At 38.2% G+C, this 17,925-nt stretch overlaps 2 protein-coding genes across 2 annotated transcripts in view; one reads left to right on the plus strand and one right to left on the minus strand.

Annotated features, from left to right (window-relative positions):
- The window catches only part of LOC5508393 (ER degradation-enhancing alpha-mannosidase-like protein 3), a 42,042-nt gene extending 26,727 nt beyond the window's left edge, over window positions 1-15,315 (minus strand). The window contains exons 1-13 of the mRNA XM_048731183.1: window positions 15,033-15,315; window positions 14,907-14,952; window positions 11,699-11,799; window positions 10,884-10,923; window positions 5,784-5,896; window positions 3,446-3,599; window positions 2,490-2,624; window positions 2,208-2,313; window positions 1,909-2,006; window positions 1,277-1,402; window positions 1,054-1,137; window positions 747-830; window positions 260-384 (exon numbers count right to left, since the gene is read on the minus strand). Of these exons, the coding sequence (XP_048587140.1) occupies window positions 260-384; window positions 747-830; window positions 1,054-1,137; window positions 1,277-1,402; window positions 1,909-2,006; window positions 2,208-2,313; window positions 2,490-2,624; window positions 3,446-3,599; window positions 5,784-5,896; window positions 10,884-10,923; window positions 11,699-11,799; window positions 14,907-14,952; window positions 15,033-15,136 (1,316 nt within the window). The 5' untranslated portion in view covers window positions 15,137-15,315. The remainder of the gene's footprint in view (window positions 1-259; window positions 385-746; window positions 831-1,053; window positions 1,138-1,276; window positions 1,403-1,908; window positions 2,007-2,207; window positions 2,314-2,489; window positions 2,625-3,445; window positions 3,600-5,783; window positions 5,897-10,883; window positions 10,924-11,698; window positions 11,800-14,906; window positions 14,953-15,032) is intronic.
- Window positions 15,316-16,419: 1,104 nt separating this feature from the next.
- LOC5508390 overlaps window positions 16,420-17,925 on the plus strand; it is a 133,768-nt gene continuing 132,262 nt past the window's right edge. The window contains exon 1 of the mRNA XM_048731302.1: window positions 16,420-16,541. The gene's annotated coding sequence lies outside the window, so the exon portion shown is untranslated. The remainder of the gene's footprint in view (window positions 16,542-17,925) is intronic.

The raw sequence follows: 17,925 nt of genomic DNA on the forward strand, positions 1-17,925 counted from the left end.
GGGAATAAAGACAAGTTTGTGACTTGTTAATGTTTTATTTCTTGGGAAAAGCAATTAGAGTTTGAGTTTGAGATAAAGAGTTTGAGTCTCAGTACTGCAACACGAAACACTGTTTTTGACCATGCCATATCCTTGTCTTTATTAATACTTCACAACAGACCTGTTTCATGTTCAGTATTCTGGTTCAACATCAAGACAACTGTATTGTTTTGGTAACAGCATGGTCTGTGTTGCTCCGTGTGGCTGTGGATAGAATTACCTGTCTTCATGACTGAGAGTTCTGACATCCTTCAATGCAGCAAAGCCACATGGCACTCTTGCATGCTCATTAATCTTCTCTACGATATTCCTGCCAACCTCTAGATAGTATGGGTCTAACGTGGCCTGGATACAAACATGTCATGTGTTTCTCAGTGTTAAAGATAGTATGGGTCTAACATGGCTTGGATAGAAACATGGTTATGTGTTACTCAGTGTTATAGATAGCATGGGTCTAACATGGCTTGGATAGAAACATGGTTATGTGTTACTCAGTGTTATAGATAGCATGGGTCTAACGTGGACTGGATAGAAACATGTCATTTGTTACTCAGTGTTATAGATAGTATGGTCTGACGTGGCCTGGATACAAACATGGTTATGTGTTACTCAGTGTTATAGATAGTATGGGTCTAACATGGCCTGGATAGAAACATAACATGTGTTAACCAATTGTCTTTTCTATGACACAGGACAGTAATAGCTACCTCATATAGGAAGTATGTACTCTCCACCAACTCTGGCCGCAGAGGGTGCTCTCCCCAGTGCACCTCAAAGTCTGTTGTAAACGCCTACAACAACAACAACAAGAACAATAACAAAGATGGTACAATGTAGCCAAAAAAATAAATATAAAAGGGCTGCCCACTCTAACAGCTTTAAACAGTGAGTACCACAAAATTAAGTACTTTCTAAGGGTTTGCCATGACTATTGCCTTATTAGTGAAAAGACCATGAACAAATAGCATAAAACAGTTAGCAGTGAAAAGGTCTGTTCTACAATAAATCCTGTACCTCAGGCAGGAAGGTGTGCTTTTTTGCTACTTCGTATAACATGTGATGCATCTCAATGGCTTTCTTCAGATCACCCTTCAGAACCTGCATCACAGAGTTTCCATTAATTTACATATTACATGTTGCTGAACCACAAGCAATGATCTGGTCAGGGGCTAAGAATGTGCAGGGATGTTTTGCTTATAAATCTACTCACAGACAACTGTAGAGGTTCCCAACACACCTGTAAACCAGGCCAGAAAGCCTGGAGGGCATCCATGTAAGCGTGTGATGTCCTCTCAGGCTGATGCATCTGAACACTGAGAAACATGGCGCCTTGGTTGATATACTGCATGATAGACTTATAATGCTGAAGAGATAAAAACACTTTCACCCACTATATCTGTGCAAAATGTTCGAAAAAATATACATAGACAATTACCCCCCCCCCCTATCAACTTAACCTGCATAGCAAGCTCTCAAGTGATTTTAATATTAAGCACGTAACCTAATTACCATGAGGTCACATTTTCCATTGACACCCATTGTTTCACTTGCTCTGTTAATTGCTTGTTGTATATTTTACAAAGATCATGGCACTATTTGGGACCTGCCAGAGCCAACCCTCATCATCAGGTATTATTGTATTTACTTTGAGTTTTATTTGTACAGTGTGATAAAAGTCTCTAAATATATAATAAATACATATATTAACTACTTTGATAAATAAATAAATTACTTTGATAAATAGTAACTCAAGTTTAATCTTGCTAAAGACATTAAGATTCCTTAAGTTTCCATCAATCTATTGCTGTGTTTTCATGCCCACAAAATAGACACTGCTAATGTTGACCATATCAGTAAAGCATTTCTAACCTTGTTAAATCTGTCCAGATAAGTATCATCGCCCAGGAGGATGTACGCCTTTAGACAATACTCATAATAGGAGTCAATACCAGCCCCAACACCGCTATCTGTCACAGAAAACAAAGTAATTTTTTCTTTAGAGTAAGTTACTATTCATTGATGCTCCCAAAAGGCCAATGAAAACTGATTTCAGGTTAGCAAGCACCCCAATGCATATTAGCAGCCAAATGCAAAATTTTCTTCGCATATTACTCTAAAAAACAACTAAATATTTTTTTGTATATCAAATAGTGGCTAGATTTGATTACCTCTCCTGACCCAGTCACCATTGTGAATGTTGATCACTGTACCAACAAGGTCAGACGCCCTGCTACGGAATTTCCACAAGGATTCCATTGCCTTTTTTGCTTTTTCCTAAACAGCAAACAAAAATCATACTTGTAAGAAAGGCGATGCATTCTCAAAGCAATATTCAGTACGCTTCATTTTACTTTTGAGGTATTCAATTCTAGCTTGCAGTGGTTAGCAAGTGTGTTTATCATAACAATCCAAGACCTTTACAACTCTCAAGTCAATTTGAGATATATTACCTCAAAGATTGGGTCTCCAGTGAGACGAGAAAGGGCTCCAAATTCCATGATCATTGTCCCTGCGCATGCAGTACAGGTGTCCACCTCCGTACCAGTGTTAGAATCAGGGTGGTGGATACCATATTTCAGATTCACCTGGACCAAATGAAATGTTTTAATAACGGTGGTTGTAGAAAGCCTTGTGGGTGCTTTATCTTTCTCTGGTATTGATGGCATGTTTTCTTACCTTGGGATAGGGTATCCCTGTGGTGGTATTGATGGCTGGGTTTTCTTACCTTGGGATAGGGTATCCCTGTGGTGGTATTGATGGCTGGGTATTCTTACCTTGGGCTAGGGTATCCCTGTGGTGGTATTGATGGCATGTTTTCTTACCTTGGGCTAGGGTATCCCTGTGGTGGTATTGATGGCTGAGTTTTCTTACCTCGGGCTAGGGTATCCCTGTGGTGGTATTGATGGCTGGGTTTTCTTACCTTGGGCTAGGGTATCCCTGTGGTGGTATTGATGGCATGTTTTCTTACCTTGGGCTAGGGTATCCCTGTGGTGGTATTGATGGCATGTTTTCTTACCTTGGGCTAGGGTATCCCTGTGGTGGTATTGATGGCATGTTTTCTTACCTTGGGCTAGGGTATCCCTGTGGTGGTATTGATGGCTGGGTTTTCTTACCTTGGGCTAGGGTATCCCTGTGGTGGTATTGATGGCTGAGTTTTCTTACCTCGGGCTAGGGTATCCCTGTGGTGGTATTGATGGCTGGGTTTTCTTACCTTGGGCTAGGGTATCCCTGTGGTGGTATTGATGGCATGTTTTCTTACCTTGGGCTAGGGTATCCCTGTGGTGGTATTGATGGCTGGGTTTTCTTACCTTGGGCTAGGGTATCCCTGTGGTGGTATTGATGGCTGGATATTCTTACCTCGGGCTAGGGTATCCCTGTGGTGGTATTGATGGCTGGGTTTCCTTACCTTGGGATAGGGTATGCCTGTGGTGGTATTGAAGGCTGGCAAAAGACACTCCCCTGCTTTCTTGGCCAAGGCTAAAAGCTCTCCGTTGTACCATGACAGGCCTTTGCCAGACTTCTTCAAGGAATCAGCCGCCACATGGCCACCAAGAAGCCCCCTGGAGAGACAGAACATATTCCAATCATTTGTTTAAACACCTAACCTGGGTGTCCAATTAATTGTTTAGTTGCTTGAGGGTGCAAATATGAACAAGGGAGCTAGAATATGTGTTGTGTGCAAAGAAGTGTTGTTACACTGCTATTTTACAAACAAAAGAGAAGGAAGTAGAGGGAAGGAACATAATAGCCCCTAGGAATGCTTCCTTCTCAATTTTCATCTCTCCTTTGCAATGATTAAAACAAGCGTGTAAGGTTTTTAATATCCACTCTCTGTTTCTGTGTTTAGTAGTGAATATCTGTCATAGAGGAAGAAAGTCCTTTAGTAGAGAATATCTGTCATAGAGGAAGAAAGTCCTTTAGTAGAGAATATCTGTCATAGAGGAAGAAAGTCCTTTAGTAGAGAATATCTGTCATAGAGGAAGAAAGTCCTTTAGTAGAGAATATCTGTCATAGAGGAAGAAAGTCCCTTAGTAGAGAATATCTGTCATAGAGGTAGAAAGTCCTTTAGTAGAGAATATCTGTCATAGAGGTAGAAAGTCGTTTAGTAGTGAATATCTGTCATGGAGGAAGAATGTCCTTTAGTAGAGAATATCTGTCATAGAGGAAGAAAGTCCTTTAGTAGTGAATATCTGTCATAGAGGAAGAAAGTCCTTTAGTAATGAATATCTGTCATAGAGGAAGAAAGTCCTTTAGTAATGAATATCTGTCATAGAGGAAGAAAGTCCTTCAGTAGTGAATATCTGTCATAGAGGAAGAAAGTCCTTTAGTAGTGAATATCTGTCATAGAGGAAGAAAGTCATTTAGAAAAGAATATATTTCAAAGAGGAAGAAAGTCCCTTAGTAGTGAATATCTGTCATAGAGGAAGAAAGTCCTTTAGTAATGAATATCTGTCATAGAGGAAGAAAGTCCTTTAGTAATGAATATCTGTCATAGAGGAAGAAAGTCCTTTAGTAGTTAATAACTGTCATAGAGAAAGAAAGTCCTTTAGTAGAGAATATCTTTCAAAGAGGAAGAAAGTCTTTAGTAAAAAATATCTGTCATAGAGGAAGAAAGTCCTTTAGTAAAGAATATCTGTCATAGAGGAAGAAAGTCCTTTAGTAGTGAATATCTGTAATAGAGGAAGAAAGTCCTTTAGTAGTGAATGTCTGTCATAGAGGAAGAAAGTCCTTTAGTAGTGAATATCTGTCAAAGAGAAAGAAAGTCCTTTAGTAGTTAATACAGTATCTGTCATAGAGGAAGAAAGTCCTTTAGTAAAGAATATCTGTCATAGAGGAAGAAAGTCCTTTAGTAGTGAATATCTGTCAAAGAAGAAGAAAGTCCTTTAGTAGTGAATATCTGTCAAAGAGGAACAAAATCCTTTAGTAGTTAATATCTGTCATACAGTACAGGAAGAAAGTCCTTTAGTAGTGAATATCTGTCATAGAGGAAGAAAGTCCTTTAGAAAAGAATATCTTTCAAAGAGGAAGAAAGTCCCTTAGTAGTGAATATCTGTCATAGAGGAAGAAAGTCCTTTAGTAATGAATATCTGTCATAGAGGAAGAAAGTCTTTAGAGTGAATATCCGTCAAAGGGGAAGAAAGTCCTTTAGTAGTGAATATCTGTAAAAGAGGAAGAAAATCCTTTAGTAGTGAATATCTGTCATAGAGGAAGAAAGTCCTTTAGAAAAGAATATCTTTCAAAGAGGAAGAAAGTCCCTTAGTAGTGAATATCTGTCATAGAGGAAGAAAGTCCTTTAGTAGTGAATATCTGTAAAAGAGGAAGAAAATCCTTTAGTAGTGAATATCTGTCATAGAGGAAGAAAGTCCTTTAGTAGTGAATATCTGTAAAAGAGGAAGAAAATCCTATAGTAGTGAATATCTGTCATAGAGGAAGAAAGTCCTTTAGTAGTTAATAACTGTCATAGAGAAAGAAAGTCCTTTAGTAGAGAATATCTTTCAAAGAGGAAGAAAGTCTTTAGTAAAAAATATCTGTCATAGAGGAAGAAAGTCCTTTAGTGAAGAATATCTGTCATAGAGGAAGAAAGTCCTTTAGTAGTGAATATCTGTCAAAGAGGAAGAAATTCCTTTAGTAGAGAATATCTGTCAAGGAGGAAGAAAGTCCTTTAGTAAAAAATATCTGTCATAGAGGAAGAAAGTCCTTTAGTAGTGAATATCTGTCAAAGAGTAAGAAAGGTCCACACTCACCCCACAATCCTTATATTTGTCTCAAATACAGAGACCACAACGTCAGTATCAAAGTGGACATCTTTAATAACAAGCTTGACCGCTTTCTCGAACTCTGATACTTCACCAAGAACCTAGGTATAAGCAACACTGAATCAAAACAATTGAATTCATACCAGAATGGCGCTTATTAAAGCAAGGGATAAGTTTTTAGACTATTCTTTGGTTGCATTGTCCCCTGCTAGCAGAGGCCTCTTTTGTCTGTATTTCGCTGTGCTGGCGTTCGCGAGGAAAAGAGACCTCCGCCATGGATTGAAAGTGTTTTTGTTGCGCATGCGTGAGCGTTAATAAGCGACCGACGTGCCAAAACCCGTACTATCGCGCGAAAGTTGTCAATATGCTAATATGCTTTGCATGGGTTTAGTAGAAAATCATGAATCAAACTCCGGTTAGTCCTCCTCTTCGAAAAAAGAAAACAACTGTTCAATTTCAATCACCTAAAACGTCACTAAAAAGATTGTACAGCAAACGCAGCAAAGACAAGTTTTGTCGTGTTTGTGAGATTAATTTCAAGACATCTGGGCAGGCGAGTTTCTTCAATGTAAATATCGCACAGTTGGACTCGAAGAAAATGTTACAAAACTTCTTGGTAAACTTAGATCAGCTATTTCCAGAAAAAATACGCAAAACCTGTAAACGGAAGATTGACTCGTTAGTCAAAAGAGAGAAAATTCTGAATGAAGATAAGCCAGTGAATGGCTTCTTTTATAATTTGTCGCGTGATATTTCTACGGAGGACGCTGTTTCAAATGCGCGCTTATTATCCGGCAGCGGATATACGTTTCAAGCATGCGTTAGTCATTGTTGGCTCAAATAGTGGCCAGTAATTAATGGGAGGGAGCATGTGTTCTGGATCTCCCGTCCACGGCGGTGGACGGCGGTTTGATCAAACGAACTTGTGACCCATGGCAGAGGTATCTTTTCCTCGCGAACTCCAGCCCAGCGAAATACAGAGAAAAGAGGCCTCTGCTAGCAGGGAAGTTGCATTGTGTTTCATTACTGCAGCTTAGGATAAGTACTTACAGCTAGGGTATCTATCACTGGATATGTACTTACAGCTAGGGTATCTATCACTGGATATGTACTTACAGCTAGGGTATCTATCACTGGATATGTACTTACAGCTAGGGTATCTATCACTGGATATGTACTTACAGCTAGGGTATCTACCACTGGATATGTACTTACAGCTAGGGTGTCTATCACTGGATATGTACTTACAGCTACGGTATCTATCACTGGATATGTACTTACAGCTAGGGTATCTATCACTGGATATGTACTTACAGCTAGGGTGTCTATCACTGGATATGAACTTACAGCAAGGGTGTCTATCACTGAAAATGTACTTACAGCAAGGGTGTCTATCACTGAAAATGTACTTACAGCTAGGGTATCTATCACTAAAAATGTACTTACAGCTAGGGTATCTATCACTGGATATGTATTTACAGCTAGGGTATCTATCACTGGATATGTACTTACAGCTAGGGTGTCTATCACTGGATATGTACTTACAGCTAGGGTATCTATCACTGGATATGTACTTACAGCTAGGGTGTCTATCACTGGATATGTACTTACAAGTAGGGTATCTATCACTGGATATGTAATTACAGCTAGGGTGTCTATCACTGAAAATGTACTTACAGCTAGGGTATCTATCACTAAAAATGTACTTACAGCTAGGGTATCTATCACTGGGTATGAACTTACAGCAAGGGTGTCTATCTCTGAAAATGTACTTACAGCTAGGGTATCTATCACTAAAAATGTACTTACAGCTAGGGTGTCTATCACTGAAAATGTACTTACAGCTAGGGTATCTATCACTGAAAATGTACTTACAGCTAGGGTATCTATCACTGGATATGTATTTACAGCTAGGGTGTCTATCACTGAATATGTACGTACAGCAAGGGTATCTATCACTCAATATGTACTTACAGCTGGGGTATCTACTGTATTACTGGGCACAGTATGCACTTACAGCAAGACTATCTATCACTGGATATGTATTTACAGCTAGGGTGTCTATCACTGAATATGTACGTACAGCAAGGGTATCTATCACTCAATATGTACTTACAGCTGGGGTATCTACTGTATTACTGGGCACAGTATGCACTTACAGCAAGAGTATCTATCACTGGATATGTACTTACAGCAAGACTATCTATCACTGAAAATGTACTTACAGCAAGGGTGTCTATTACTGAAAATGTACTTACAGCTAGGGTATCTATCACTAAAAATGTACTTACAGCTAGGGTATCTATCACTGGATATGTATTTACAGCTAGGGTATCTATCACTGGATATGTACTTACAGCTAGGGTGTCTATCACTGGATATGTACTTACAGCTAGGGTATCTATCACTGGATATGTACTTACAGCTAGGGTGTCTATCACTGGATATGTACTTACAAGTAGGGTATCTATCACTGGATATGTAATTACAGCTAGGGTGTCTATCACTGAAAATGTACTTACAGCTAGGGTATCTATCACTAAAAATGTACTTACAGCTAGGGTATCTATCACTGGGTATGAACTTACAGCAAGGGTGTCTATCTCTGAAAATGTACTTACAGCTAGGGTATCTATCACTAAAAATGTACTTACAGCTAGGGTGTCTATCACTGAAAATGTACTTACAGCTAGGGTATCTATCACTGAAAATGTACTTACAGCTAGGGTATCTATCACTGGATATGTATTTACAGCTAGGGTGTCTATCACTGAATATGTACGTACAGCAAGGGTATCTATCACTCAATATGTACTTACAGCTGGGGTATCTACTGTTTTACTGGGCACAGTATGCACTTACAGCAAGACTATCTATCACTGGATATGTATTTACAGCTAGGGTGTCTATCACTGAATATGTACGTACAGCAAGGGTATCTATCACTCAATATGTACTTACAGCTGGGGTATCTACTGTATTACTGGGCACAGTATGCACTTACAGCAAGAGTATCTATCACTGGATATGTACTTACAGCAAGACTATCTATCACTGGATATGTACTTACAGCAAGGGTATCTATCACTGGATATGTAATTACAGCTAGGGTATCTATCACTGGATATGTACTTACAGCTAGGGTGTCTATCACTGGATATGTACTTACAGCAAGGGTATCTATCACTGGGTATGTAATTACAGCTAGGGTATCTATCACTCAATATGTAATTACAGCTAGGGTATCTATCACTGGGTATGTAATTACAGCTAGGGTATCTATCACTGGATATGTACTTACAGCTAGGGTGTCTATCACTGGATATGTACTTACAGCAAGGGTATCTATCACTGGATATGTAATTACAGCTAGGGTATCTATCACTGGATATGTAATTACAGCTAGGGTATCTATCACTGGATATGTAATTACAGCTAGGGTATCTATCACTGGGTATGTAATTACAGCAAGGGTATCTATCACTGGATATGTAATTACAGCAAGGGTATCTATCACTGGATATGTAATTACAGCTAGGGTATCTATCACTCAATATGTAATTACAGCTAGGGTATCTATCACTGGGTATGTAATTACAGCAAGGGTATCTATCACTGGATATGTAATTACAGCTAGGGTATCTATCACTGGATATGTAATTACAGCAAGGGTATCTATCACTGGATATGTAATTACAGCTAGGGTATCTATCACTGGATATGTAATTACAGCTAGGGTATCTATCACTGGATATGTAATTACAGCTAGGGTATCTATCACTGGATATGTACTTACAGCTAGGGTGTCTATCACTGGATATGTACTTACAGCTAGGGTGTCTATCACTGGATATGTACTTACAGCTAGGGTGTCTATCACTGGGTATGTAATTACAGCTAGGGTATCTATCACTGGATATGTACTTACAGCTAGGGTGTCTATCACTGGATATGTACTTACAGCTAGGGTGTCTATCACTGGGTATGTAATTACAGCTAGGGTATCTATCACTGGATATGTAATTACAGCTAGGGTATCTATCACTGGATATGTAATTACAGCTAGGGTATCTATCACTGGATATGTAATTACAGCAAGGGTATCTATCACTCAATATGTAATTACAGCTAGGGTATCTATCACTGGATATGTAATTACAGCTAGGGTATCTATCACTCAATATGTAATTACAGCTAGGGTATCTATCACTCAATATGTAATTACAGCTAGGGTATCTATCACTGGATATGTAATTACAGCTAGGGTATCTATCACTGGATATGTAATTACAGCGAGGGTATCTATCACTCAATATGTAATTACAGCTAGGGTATCTATCACTGGGTATGTAATTACAGCTAGGGTATCTATCACTCAATATGTACTTACAGCTAGGGTATCTATCACTCAATATGTAATTACAGCTAGGGTATCTATCACTCAATATGTAATTACAGCTAGGGTATCTATCACTGAATATATACTTACAGCAAGGGTGTCTATCACTGGATATGTACTTACAGCAAGGGTATCTATCACTCAATATGTAATTACAGCTAGGGTATCTATCACTGAATATATACTTACAGCAAGGGTGTCTATCACTGGATATGTACTTACAGCAAGGGTATCTACAGTATCACTGGATATGTACTTACAGCAAGGGTGTCTATCACTCAATATGTAATTACAGCTAGGGTATCTATCACTCAATATGTAATTACAGCTAGGGTATCTATCACTCAATATGTAATTACAGCTAGGGTATCTATCACTGAATATATACTTACAGCAAGGGTGTCTATCACTGGATATGTACTTACAGCAAGGGTATCTATCACTCAATATGTAATTACAGCTAGGGTATCTATCACTAAATATATACTTACAGCAAGGGTGTCTATCACTGGATATGTACTTACAGCAAGGGTATCTATCACTGGATATGTACTTACAGCAAGGGTGTCTATCACTGAATATGTACTTACAGCAAGGGTGTCTATCACTGGATATGTACTTACAGCTAGGGTATCTATCACTGGATATGTACTTACAGCAAGGGTGTCTATCACTGAATATGTACTTACAGCAAGGGTGTCTAAGGTATCCACTAGGGTCAAGGAGAACCTGAGACAGGAGAAATTCATCATGAAGGACAACAAGAAATAAATCCACATTTAAACAGACAGTGAATCCTAACATTTAAACAGACAGTGAATCCTAACATTTAAACAGACAGTGAATCCTAACATTGCAGATGAAAAAGATCATTATTCAGTGTAGCATAAATAGTTTCACGTTAAACATTGAGGAGCATTCCTCATTTAAGTGATTCGAAAATTCAAATATTTCAAAATAAGGCAGCTGACTTTTAAGAACTTCTCAATATCCTTCTCAATATCTTTTATCTTATTCAATATTAATAGGATTGGCCATATCCGATTGGTGTAGATTTTGCATAAATTCTTTTGTATCAAAATAAAAAGTAGGCCACACTGGGACAGAAATACAGATAAAGCAGCATGCCTATTAAGTGATCTTATACAAAATTACTAAAAGGATTATGTGGCCACTGGTCCTGGGTGGATGCTTATTAAGGTTTCACATTCAGAGACACCTTATTAAGGTACCGCCTGATAGAAGTACCACCTTGTAGAAAGTACTGCCTCATTGAGGTACCGAATGATAGAGGGTACCGCCTGATAGAGCGTACCGCCTGATAGAGGAACCACCTGATAGAGGAACCGCCTTGTAGAGGTACCACCTTATACAGGTACCACCTTATAGAGGTACTGCCTTAGGTACTACCTGATAGAGGAACCGTCTTGTTGAGGTACCGCCTTATAGAGGTACTGCCTGGTAGAGGTACCGTACTACCTTATAGAGGTATTGCTGTACTTACATCCCAAGTGCATCATCAACATCACCACGGCTTGGGTCGACCCCTCTGACGCGCCCTTTGCAGCTCAACGGCATGAGCTCATCTGCAGGGTAAGCAAACGACTGCAAGAGACACAAGAGGAAGCATAAGGGGGATGAGCTCATCTGCAGGGTAAGCAAACGACTGCAAGAGACACAAGAGGAAGCATAAGGGGGATGAGCTCATCTGCAGGGTAAGCAAACGACTGCAAGAGACACAAGAGGAAGCATAAGGGGGATGAGCTCATCTGCAGGGTAAGCAAACGACTGCAAGAGACACAAGAGGAAGCATAAGGGGGATGAGCTCATCTGCAGGGTAAGCAAACGACTGCAAGAGACACAAGAGGAAGCATAAGGGGGATGAGCTCATCTGCAGGGTAAGCAAACGACTGCAAGAGACACAAGAGGAAGCACAAGGGGGAAGGACAATTGTAAAACTGCACAGAAAATCACAAAAACCAAACGCAAAACTGCATTGGGGTTTTGTGAAAAACTGGAACCACTTTGTTTACCACAAAATCACACTATAAAATACTACCAATGCCGAAATCAAAGGCACGCCGTAGGCAAACTCAAGGCATTTTTCTTTTTAAAAAAATTGTTTGGGGCTATATGACTGAGAATTAAAAGCAACACTGGTTTCACCTAAGCATGCTAAATAAATTTTTTTGAGTGAGTCGGATCTGTTACAAGTTCAAGTTAGACTTTCTAAATGTAAAAGCAATTGAGGATACCAATATGAACCACAAAGGGATATGCAGATGAGATAGGGTTGTCTAAACATATTTTTTGCACTGACAGATATTTACATGAAATCACTTTAAATATGACTAGGGTTATACTGTGATGGTATATTCAATACAAAATTTACCCAATTATCGGCCTATGGTATTATCTCGTTGCTACGATACACTGTTGCTACGAGCAGGAAAAGTGCTACATTTGATAAAATAGACTAAAATCGCCGCAGCATCCTTTGACTCATAAACAAGCGCTTCAGGTTCAATCCCTGGTCGAGCCTTTTTTTATTTTATTTTCTTCAAAACTCCAATTCTAACTTTTTTCTTTTTTTTCAAAGAGATTAATATAAACTTTCAACATTTTGTAGAAGAAAATGCAATTTTTATATGTTTTTAGATAATAAAAATAGATGGCAAAAAAAAAACAAGATGACAGCCATTTCCTCACAAGAAAACAAGCATGGGATTTTTGATTTTTTAAGAAATGAAAAAGTTATTACCAAATATGTGGTTTTCGAAGAACATAAAAATTTGCCATTTCTCGCAGTATCAAAATTTCGCAAATCCGATTTTAAAATATTTCTGCAAAAAATATGATGTTAGATTTGAACAGTGGCTTCTCTGACACGTTTTTCTGTTCTAGGTCAGGTGACCATGGGAGGGGTCAGATGACGTCATTACTTGTGTCATTTATGTCTAAAACACTTATGTTGAGAGTTCCAGGAGATTTGACAAAAAAAGAGCTTCTATAAAACAAATAAAATTCCCTAGCAAAAAGTTAAGCCCAATGTATCATAAACATACATTTTAATTTATCTTTAAAGCAGCCTTGTAAGAAATGTAAAAAACATCCATATCTTTATCACGGGCAAACCATACCAAATATAATTTGTGTACCGAATATATCTGTAATAAAGCCAATAAAAAAACCTGGACAATACAGAATAAAAAATTGCAGGGTAATTCTGGCCTTTTGGATTATTATTTTCAAAAGATGTGTTTAGAACTTACTTTTCTATGGCATATAGGAAAAGCTGGCTGTTTTCTGCCATAAAAGTTGCCTTGAAGAGTCGAAGTTGTGATTGAAAGCCTGTGGACCCTGTTGTATTTTATTATGAGCGGGGAGGAGGTGAACCGAGTTGAGGGAGGAAAATTACCAAAACGGTTATGAATCAGGGCTAAAAGGGAACCAGATCAATCCCGCATTACCAAAAGCAGAACCAGCATATTTTTTTAATGCAGGGGCAAAAGGGGGTATAGATGTTATACAAGGATTACGATTTACTTTCAAAGTAATCTATCAAACATTTTTTTGTTTGTTTGTTTCTCTGTTCTACTCAGTCACATCACATCACATCACATCACACTAAGCACAAATGTGCTACGTTATTTCACGCACATTCGACACTCTGTCATATACAATTTGTTAAAAAATTCCTTTGAAAGTTCCAGATAAGTAACAAAAAACATACTGTAAAACAAGCGCTCTTAGTTTTAGTGTGCAAAAGGCGTTTTTTCGAAATGTGTCCTTCTTGTGTACCTGTGCAGACAAAAAAATAACAAAGTATTTTAACACTTTGTTTATTTTTCATATCATACTTGTGGTGTTTGTAGTGTCTGATGGGGCTTACACAAGCCAACTGACCCTGGTGCAGTTGTGTATTTGCTCGCTTAGACGCCGCATTAACGGTGAGGATAAATTGTAAAGAACAGGACTTTATAGAGTTTAAACAATTAGTGTAGTAGTTATTTGCTCTTGCGTTAACTTCGATATTTTGTTATCAGATTTAAAAATACAGTTATTTCAAAAATAAATCGTAACCCTTGTATAATATGCCTCTGCACTCAAAATAAGCTGGTTCCACTGGTTCCACTGGTTCTGCCAGTTCTGCTGGTTCCGTAATGCCGAGATCAATCTACAACAAGAACCTCCAGACATTTGCTTTATTACAGATATATTCGGTACACAAATTATCTTTGGTACACGAACATCTGGTTTGCCAGTGATCTTTATATTCTTCTTTGTTGTTTGAATTAATCTAAAAAAATCAATTGGATGAAAAAAAAAAATACTTCAGGCTTATACTGGTTACTATGGGGAAAAAATTATGTACAAAGTCGTGAAAACTTCCTTGGCTGTTAAAATGACCAAAAATTAATAATATGGACTCATATAAATTATTTTATGTCGGGTGGAAATAGTTTGTAGAATGTTTTGACAGTAAATCATGTAAGAATAGAATAATTATCGATGACATCAGATGTTTTCATAAAATTGAATAAAAAGCTGACTCCTTAAATTGACACCATAATCCTTTATATACCTGAACAATATTATAATTACATTTTATCGAAAAAGGGTATCATAAGCTAAGGATTTTTTTTTAATCAAGGAAGGTTTCACCACAATAATATAAGCTAACGACGCTACGTTAAAAAACAAAAACTAACCATGTATGAGTTGTAAGCATGCCGAAACATTTCTTTAACTTGGCCTCTGAAATCACAAACACACAAAAATAACTATTTGGTAATATAAAAACACGCCTTTGTAAGTTTTCCAACTATTTTTCTTACCGCATTTTTCGTTTCTCGTCGTTCGACATTGCGAAGCATTCAGGGACTAAAGCCAACAAAACAACCGACCAAGCGGCCGTACAAATGGCAACATTACAACGCATTATGAAGGCAAGTGGCCCTGAAAACCCGCAATACCGCCAGACGAATAACTGGAGGGAAAAATCTATTATTCTCCGTCTTCTACTACTACTCCATGTTGGTCGTGAAGCCCCTCAAGTCAACTATTGGTGACTTGGGTCCGCCATTTTGTCTTCGTGGCACAAATAGACCGTGACTTCAGAGGGGACTGGTGCCAGTCACGTGACATATTTCTGTTTCTGTTGTCGTAGAAACTGGTCCAGCGCAGCGCAAGTCCGCGTTTGTCAGTCGCGAGAGCGCTGGGATTTTTCGACTGATAAACGCGGACGGCTGCAAAGGAGACTAATAGAATTTTCCCAAGTCTAAGTCATTTTGGTTGTCTTTTTTTATTGTTGGCTTAAATTCTTCGAACTGATCCAACGTATCCGAAGGCGTCGTTGGCATTGAGAAAGGGGTCCCACCTACTATAAATAGAGTAAGAAGGCTTGGTCCATACTGTTGGCTTAGTCTAAAATATTTTGAAAGAGAGAAAATATTATATATGCCGGCAAGATGAATTGAAATGTTTGTTTTAATACTAAATAGAAAATGACGGCTTTTGACAATTTTAATCCTTAATCTTGAATGTAAGCCCAAGTTTAAACGCCGTCCTTTTCATGTACCGTTGCAAATGCATCCAAATGAACCAATCCGATTGTTCTATGTTCATTTGGTGCGGAACAGCACGTGAAAAGAATTGCGGCCGAATTGGTTCATTTGCATTTGAAAGGGTACATGAAAAGAACGGCGTCTAGACTGAACCTAACAAACATAGACTTTTTTTCTCAATTCTGTCTAAGACATACTAGGTAGAATTACACTTTCTCTACTCCCCAGTAACCTTATTTAATAACCAAAAAGCCGGCCGGTACCCAGGATTTTCCTTATTTTCCGTGGGGGGGGGGGGGGAGGGGGAGTGAGTTCTCTGATGAAAATCTGACCACCCCCGAAAAAACAAAAAGGGATTTTTTTATGCATTTGTAGTATCTCCAGGGGACGTTAATTATCGGATTTGGCTACAAACTTTATAGTTTTGTCTACAAATAGCACGTCTATTGATAACCGAAAAGGGGACCTTCGGCCCTTGTGGGAGGTGACAAAATCGGATATATGCAAAGTATCGTCTGACTAGCAAGTTCGCTGGATTCTAGTAGCGTAAGGGGTCAAAGCATTGATGCATTATGTCAGTGCGATATCTTGCTTTGTTTCACCGCGCCTTGATTATTTGATTTGCATATTATGTCACACTGTACATGTGACATCGACGAAAAAGCCGAAGGAATTCGCAAATGCCCTGGAGTTATCGTTTAAGAAAGATTCTCCGCGAGAGGGTTGGTTTTCCGTGGAACATCGCAAAGAAACAGGGAAACGCTGATTGCGTGCTTGCAGGTAATACGTTACGTGATTTTGTCGCCAAGTGGATAACAATAAATGTGACAACGGCTCATTATCGGCTACTACAACCTTTAAGCCAGATTCATTTAACAATAACATCAGGTGATCGCTATCGTAGACATTGAAATACAGAAAATCTTGTTTCCAGTTCTTTTCGACAAGGGGAGTTCGCATTGATGTAATTTATATCATGCTAAAATCTATAGTTACATGTATCTCTAATGACATATATTCAATGCAGAATTTAGACCGTATTAATTTTAATATTTTGTATTTTATTGACAAAGCAATGCTGATAATTCATGTCTGTATATTAAGAAACAAAATGTTATTTACTTGTTGCAAAATAGTCGAAAATTTTGTGACGTTTTTCCATTTTTCTCCCCCGCCTCGTATGTCTGCAAACACGCTAAATACCATTCGGTTTAATAGATGGACCAGTCACCTTTATATAATTCTCACCGTTATAGCTTAGTATTGAAAAGTTTGAATTTCTCTCCCTCAATAATGAGTCCGACAGAGGTATCGCGTGTCGCCGATGTAAACTAACTCAAGTACCCAAAAGCACCTTGACAATAATGATAATAATGATTAGTAGATTTATATTGCGCCTTTCTCTTAAGGATCCAAAACACTTCACAATGATGAAAGGGGACAATCTGAATAGCAATATAATGCAGTACCGCTTTTAAGAATCTAGGTTTTCCAGGTTAATCTAAACAGGTTCTTATTTAACGGGCACTACATAAAATTTTAGGCTACTTAGGTTCTTACATAGGTTCTTAATTTAAAAAAAATCAATATGATTTGTATTGATGGTATGTGTGGTATCTAGTTAGATGAAAGTCAATACCGCCTTGGCCTTCGTACAATATGTGAGCAAGACCCCTTAATATGTATTTAAACTCCATTATCATATTTGATAATGTATATATCTTTTTTCATCATTGCTTGGAGATCTTAAAGCTTCATTTTTTAGAAATAAGAACCTGTTTTTCGTAGAAGAGCGTAAATTTCTCGTTGGTTTATATGGAGTGACTTGAGTAGGCCACTTACGACTTGAAAGCAAGAAGTAACAAGTTTAAAATCTATTTGCTCTTTTACTGACCCAGGAAGAGATTTTATGGCATGTGAGATATGACCGTATTATTTTCAGGTTCCAGTGAAAAGCCGAGTAGCACAATTTTGAATGTACTGTAATTTATCAATAAGTTCTCTCTTGATACCTGCATATAGAGAGTTACAGTGATCTAATTTGATAAAATGAATGAATGTATGAGAACTTCACAGTGCTCAAAGGAAATTTATTTTCTTATTTTACTTATGTTGCTAAGATGGAAGAAAGCAGATTTACAGGTTTCCTTCACTTGCATGTTCA

The sequence above is a fragment of the Nematostella vectensis genome, chromosome 8 (genome assembly GCF_932526225.1).
Source record: "Nematostella vectensis chromosome 8, jaNemVect1.1, whole genome shotgun sequence".
Lineage (NCBI taxonomy): Eukaryota > Metazoa > Cnidaria > Anthozoa > Actiniaria > Edwardsiidae > Nematostella > Nematostella vectensis.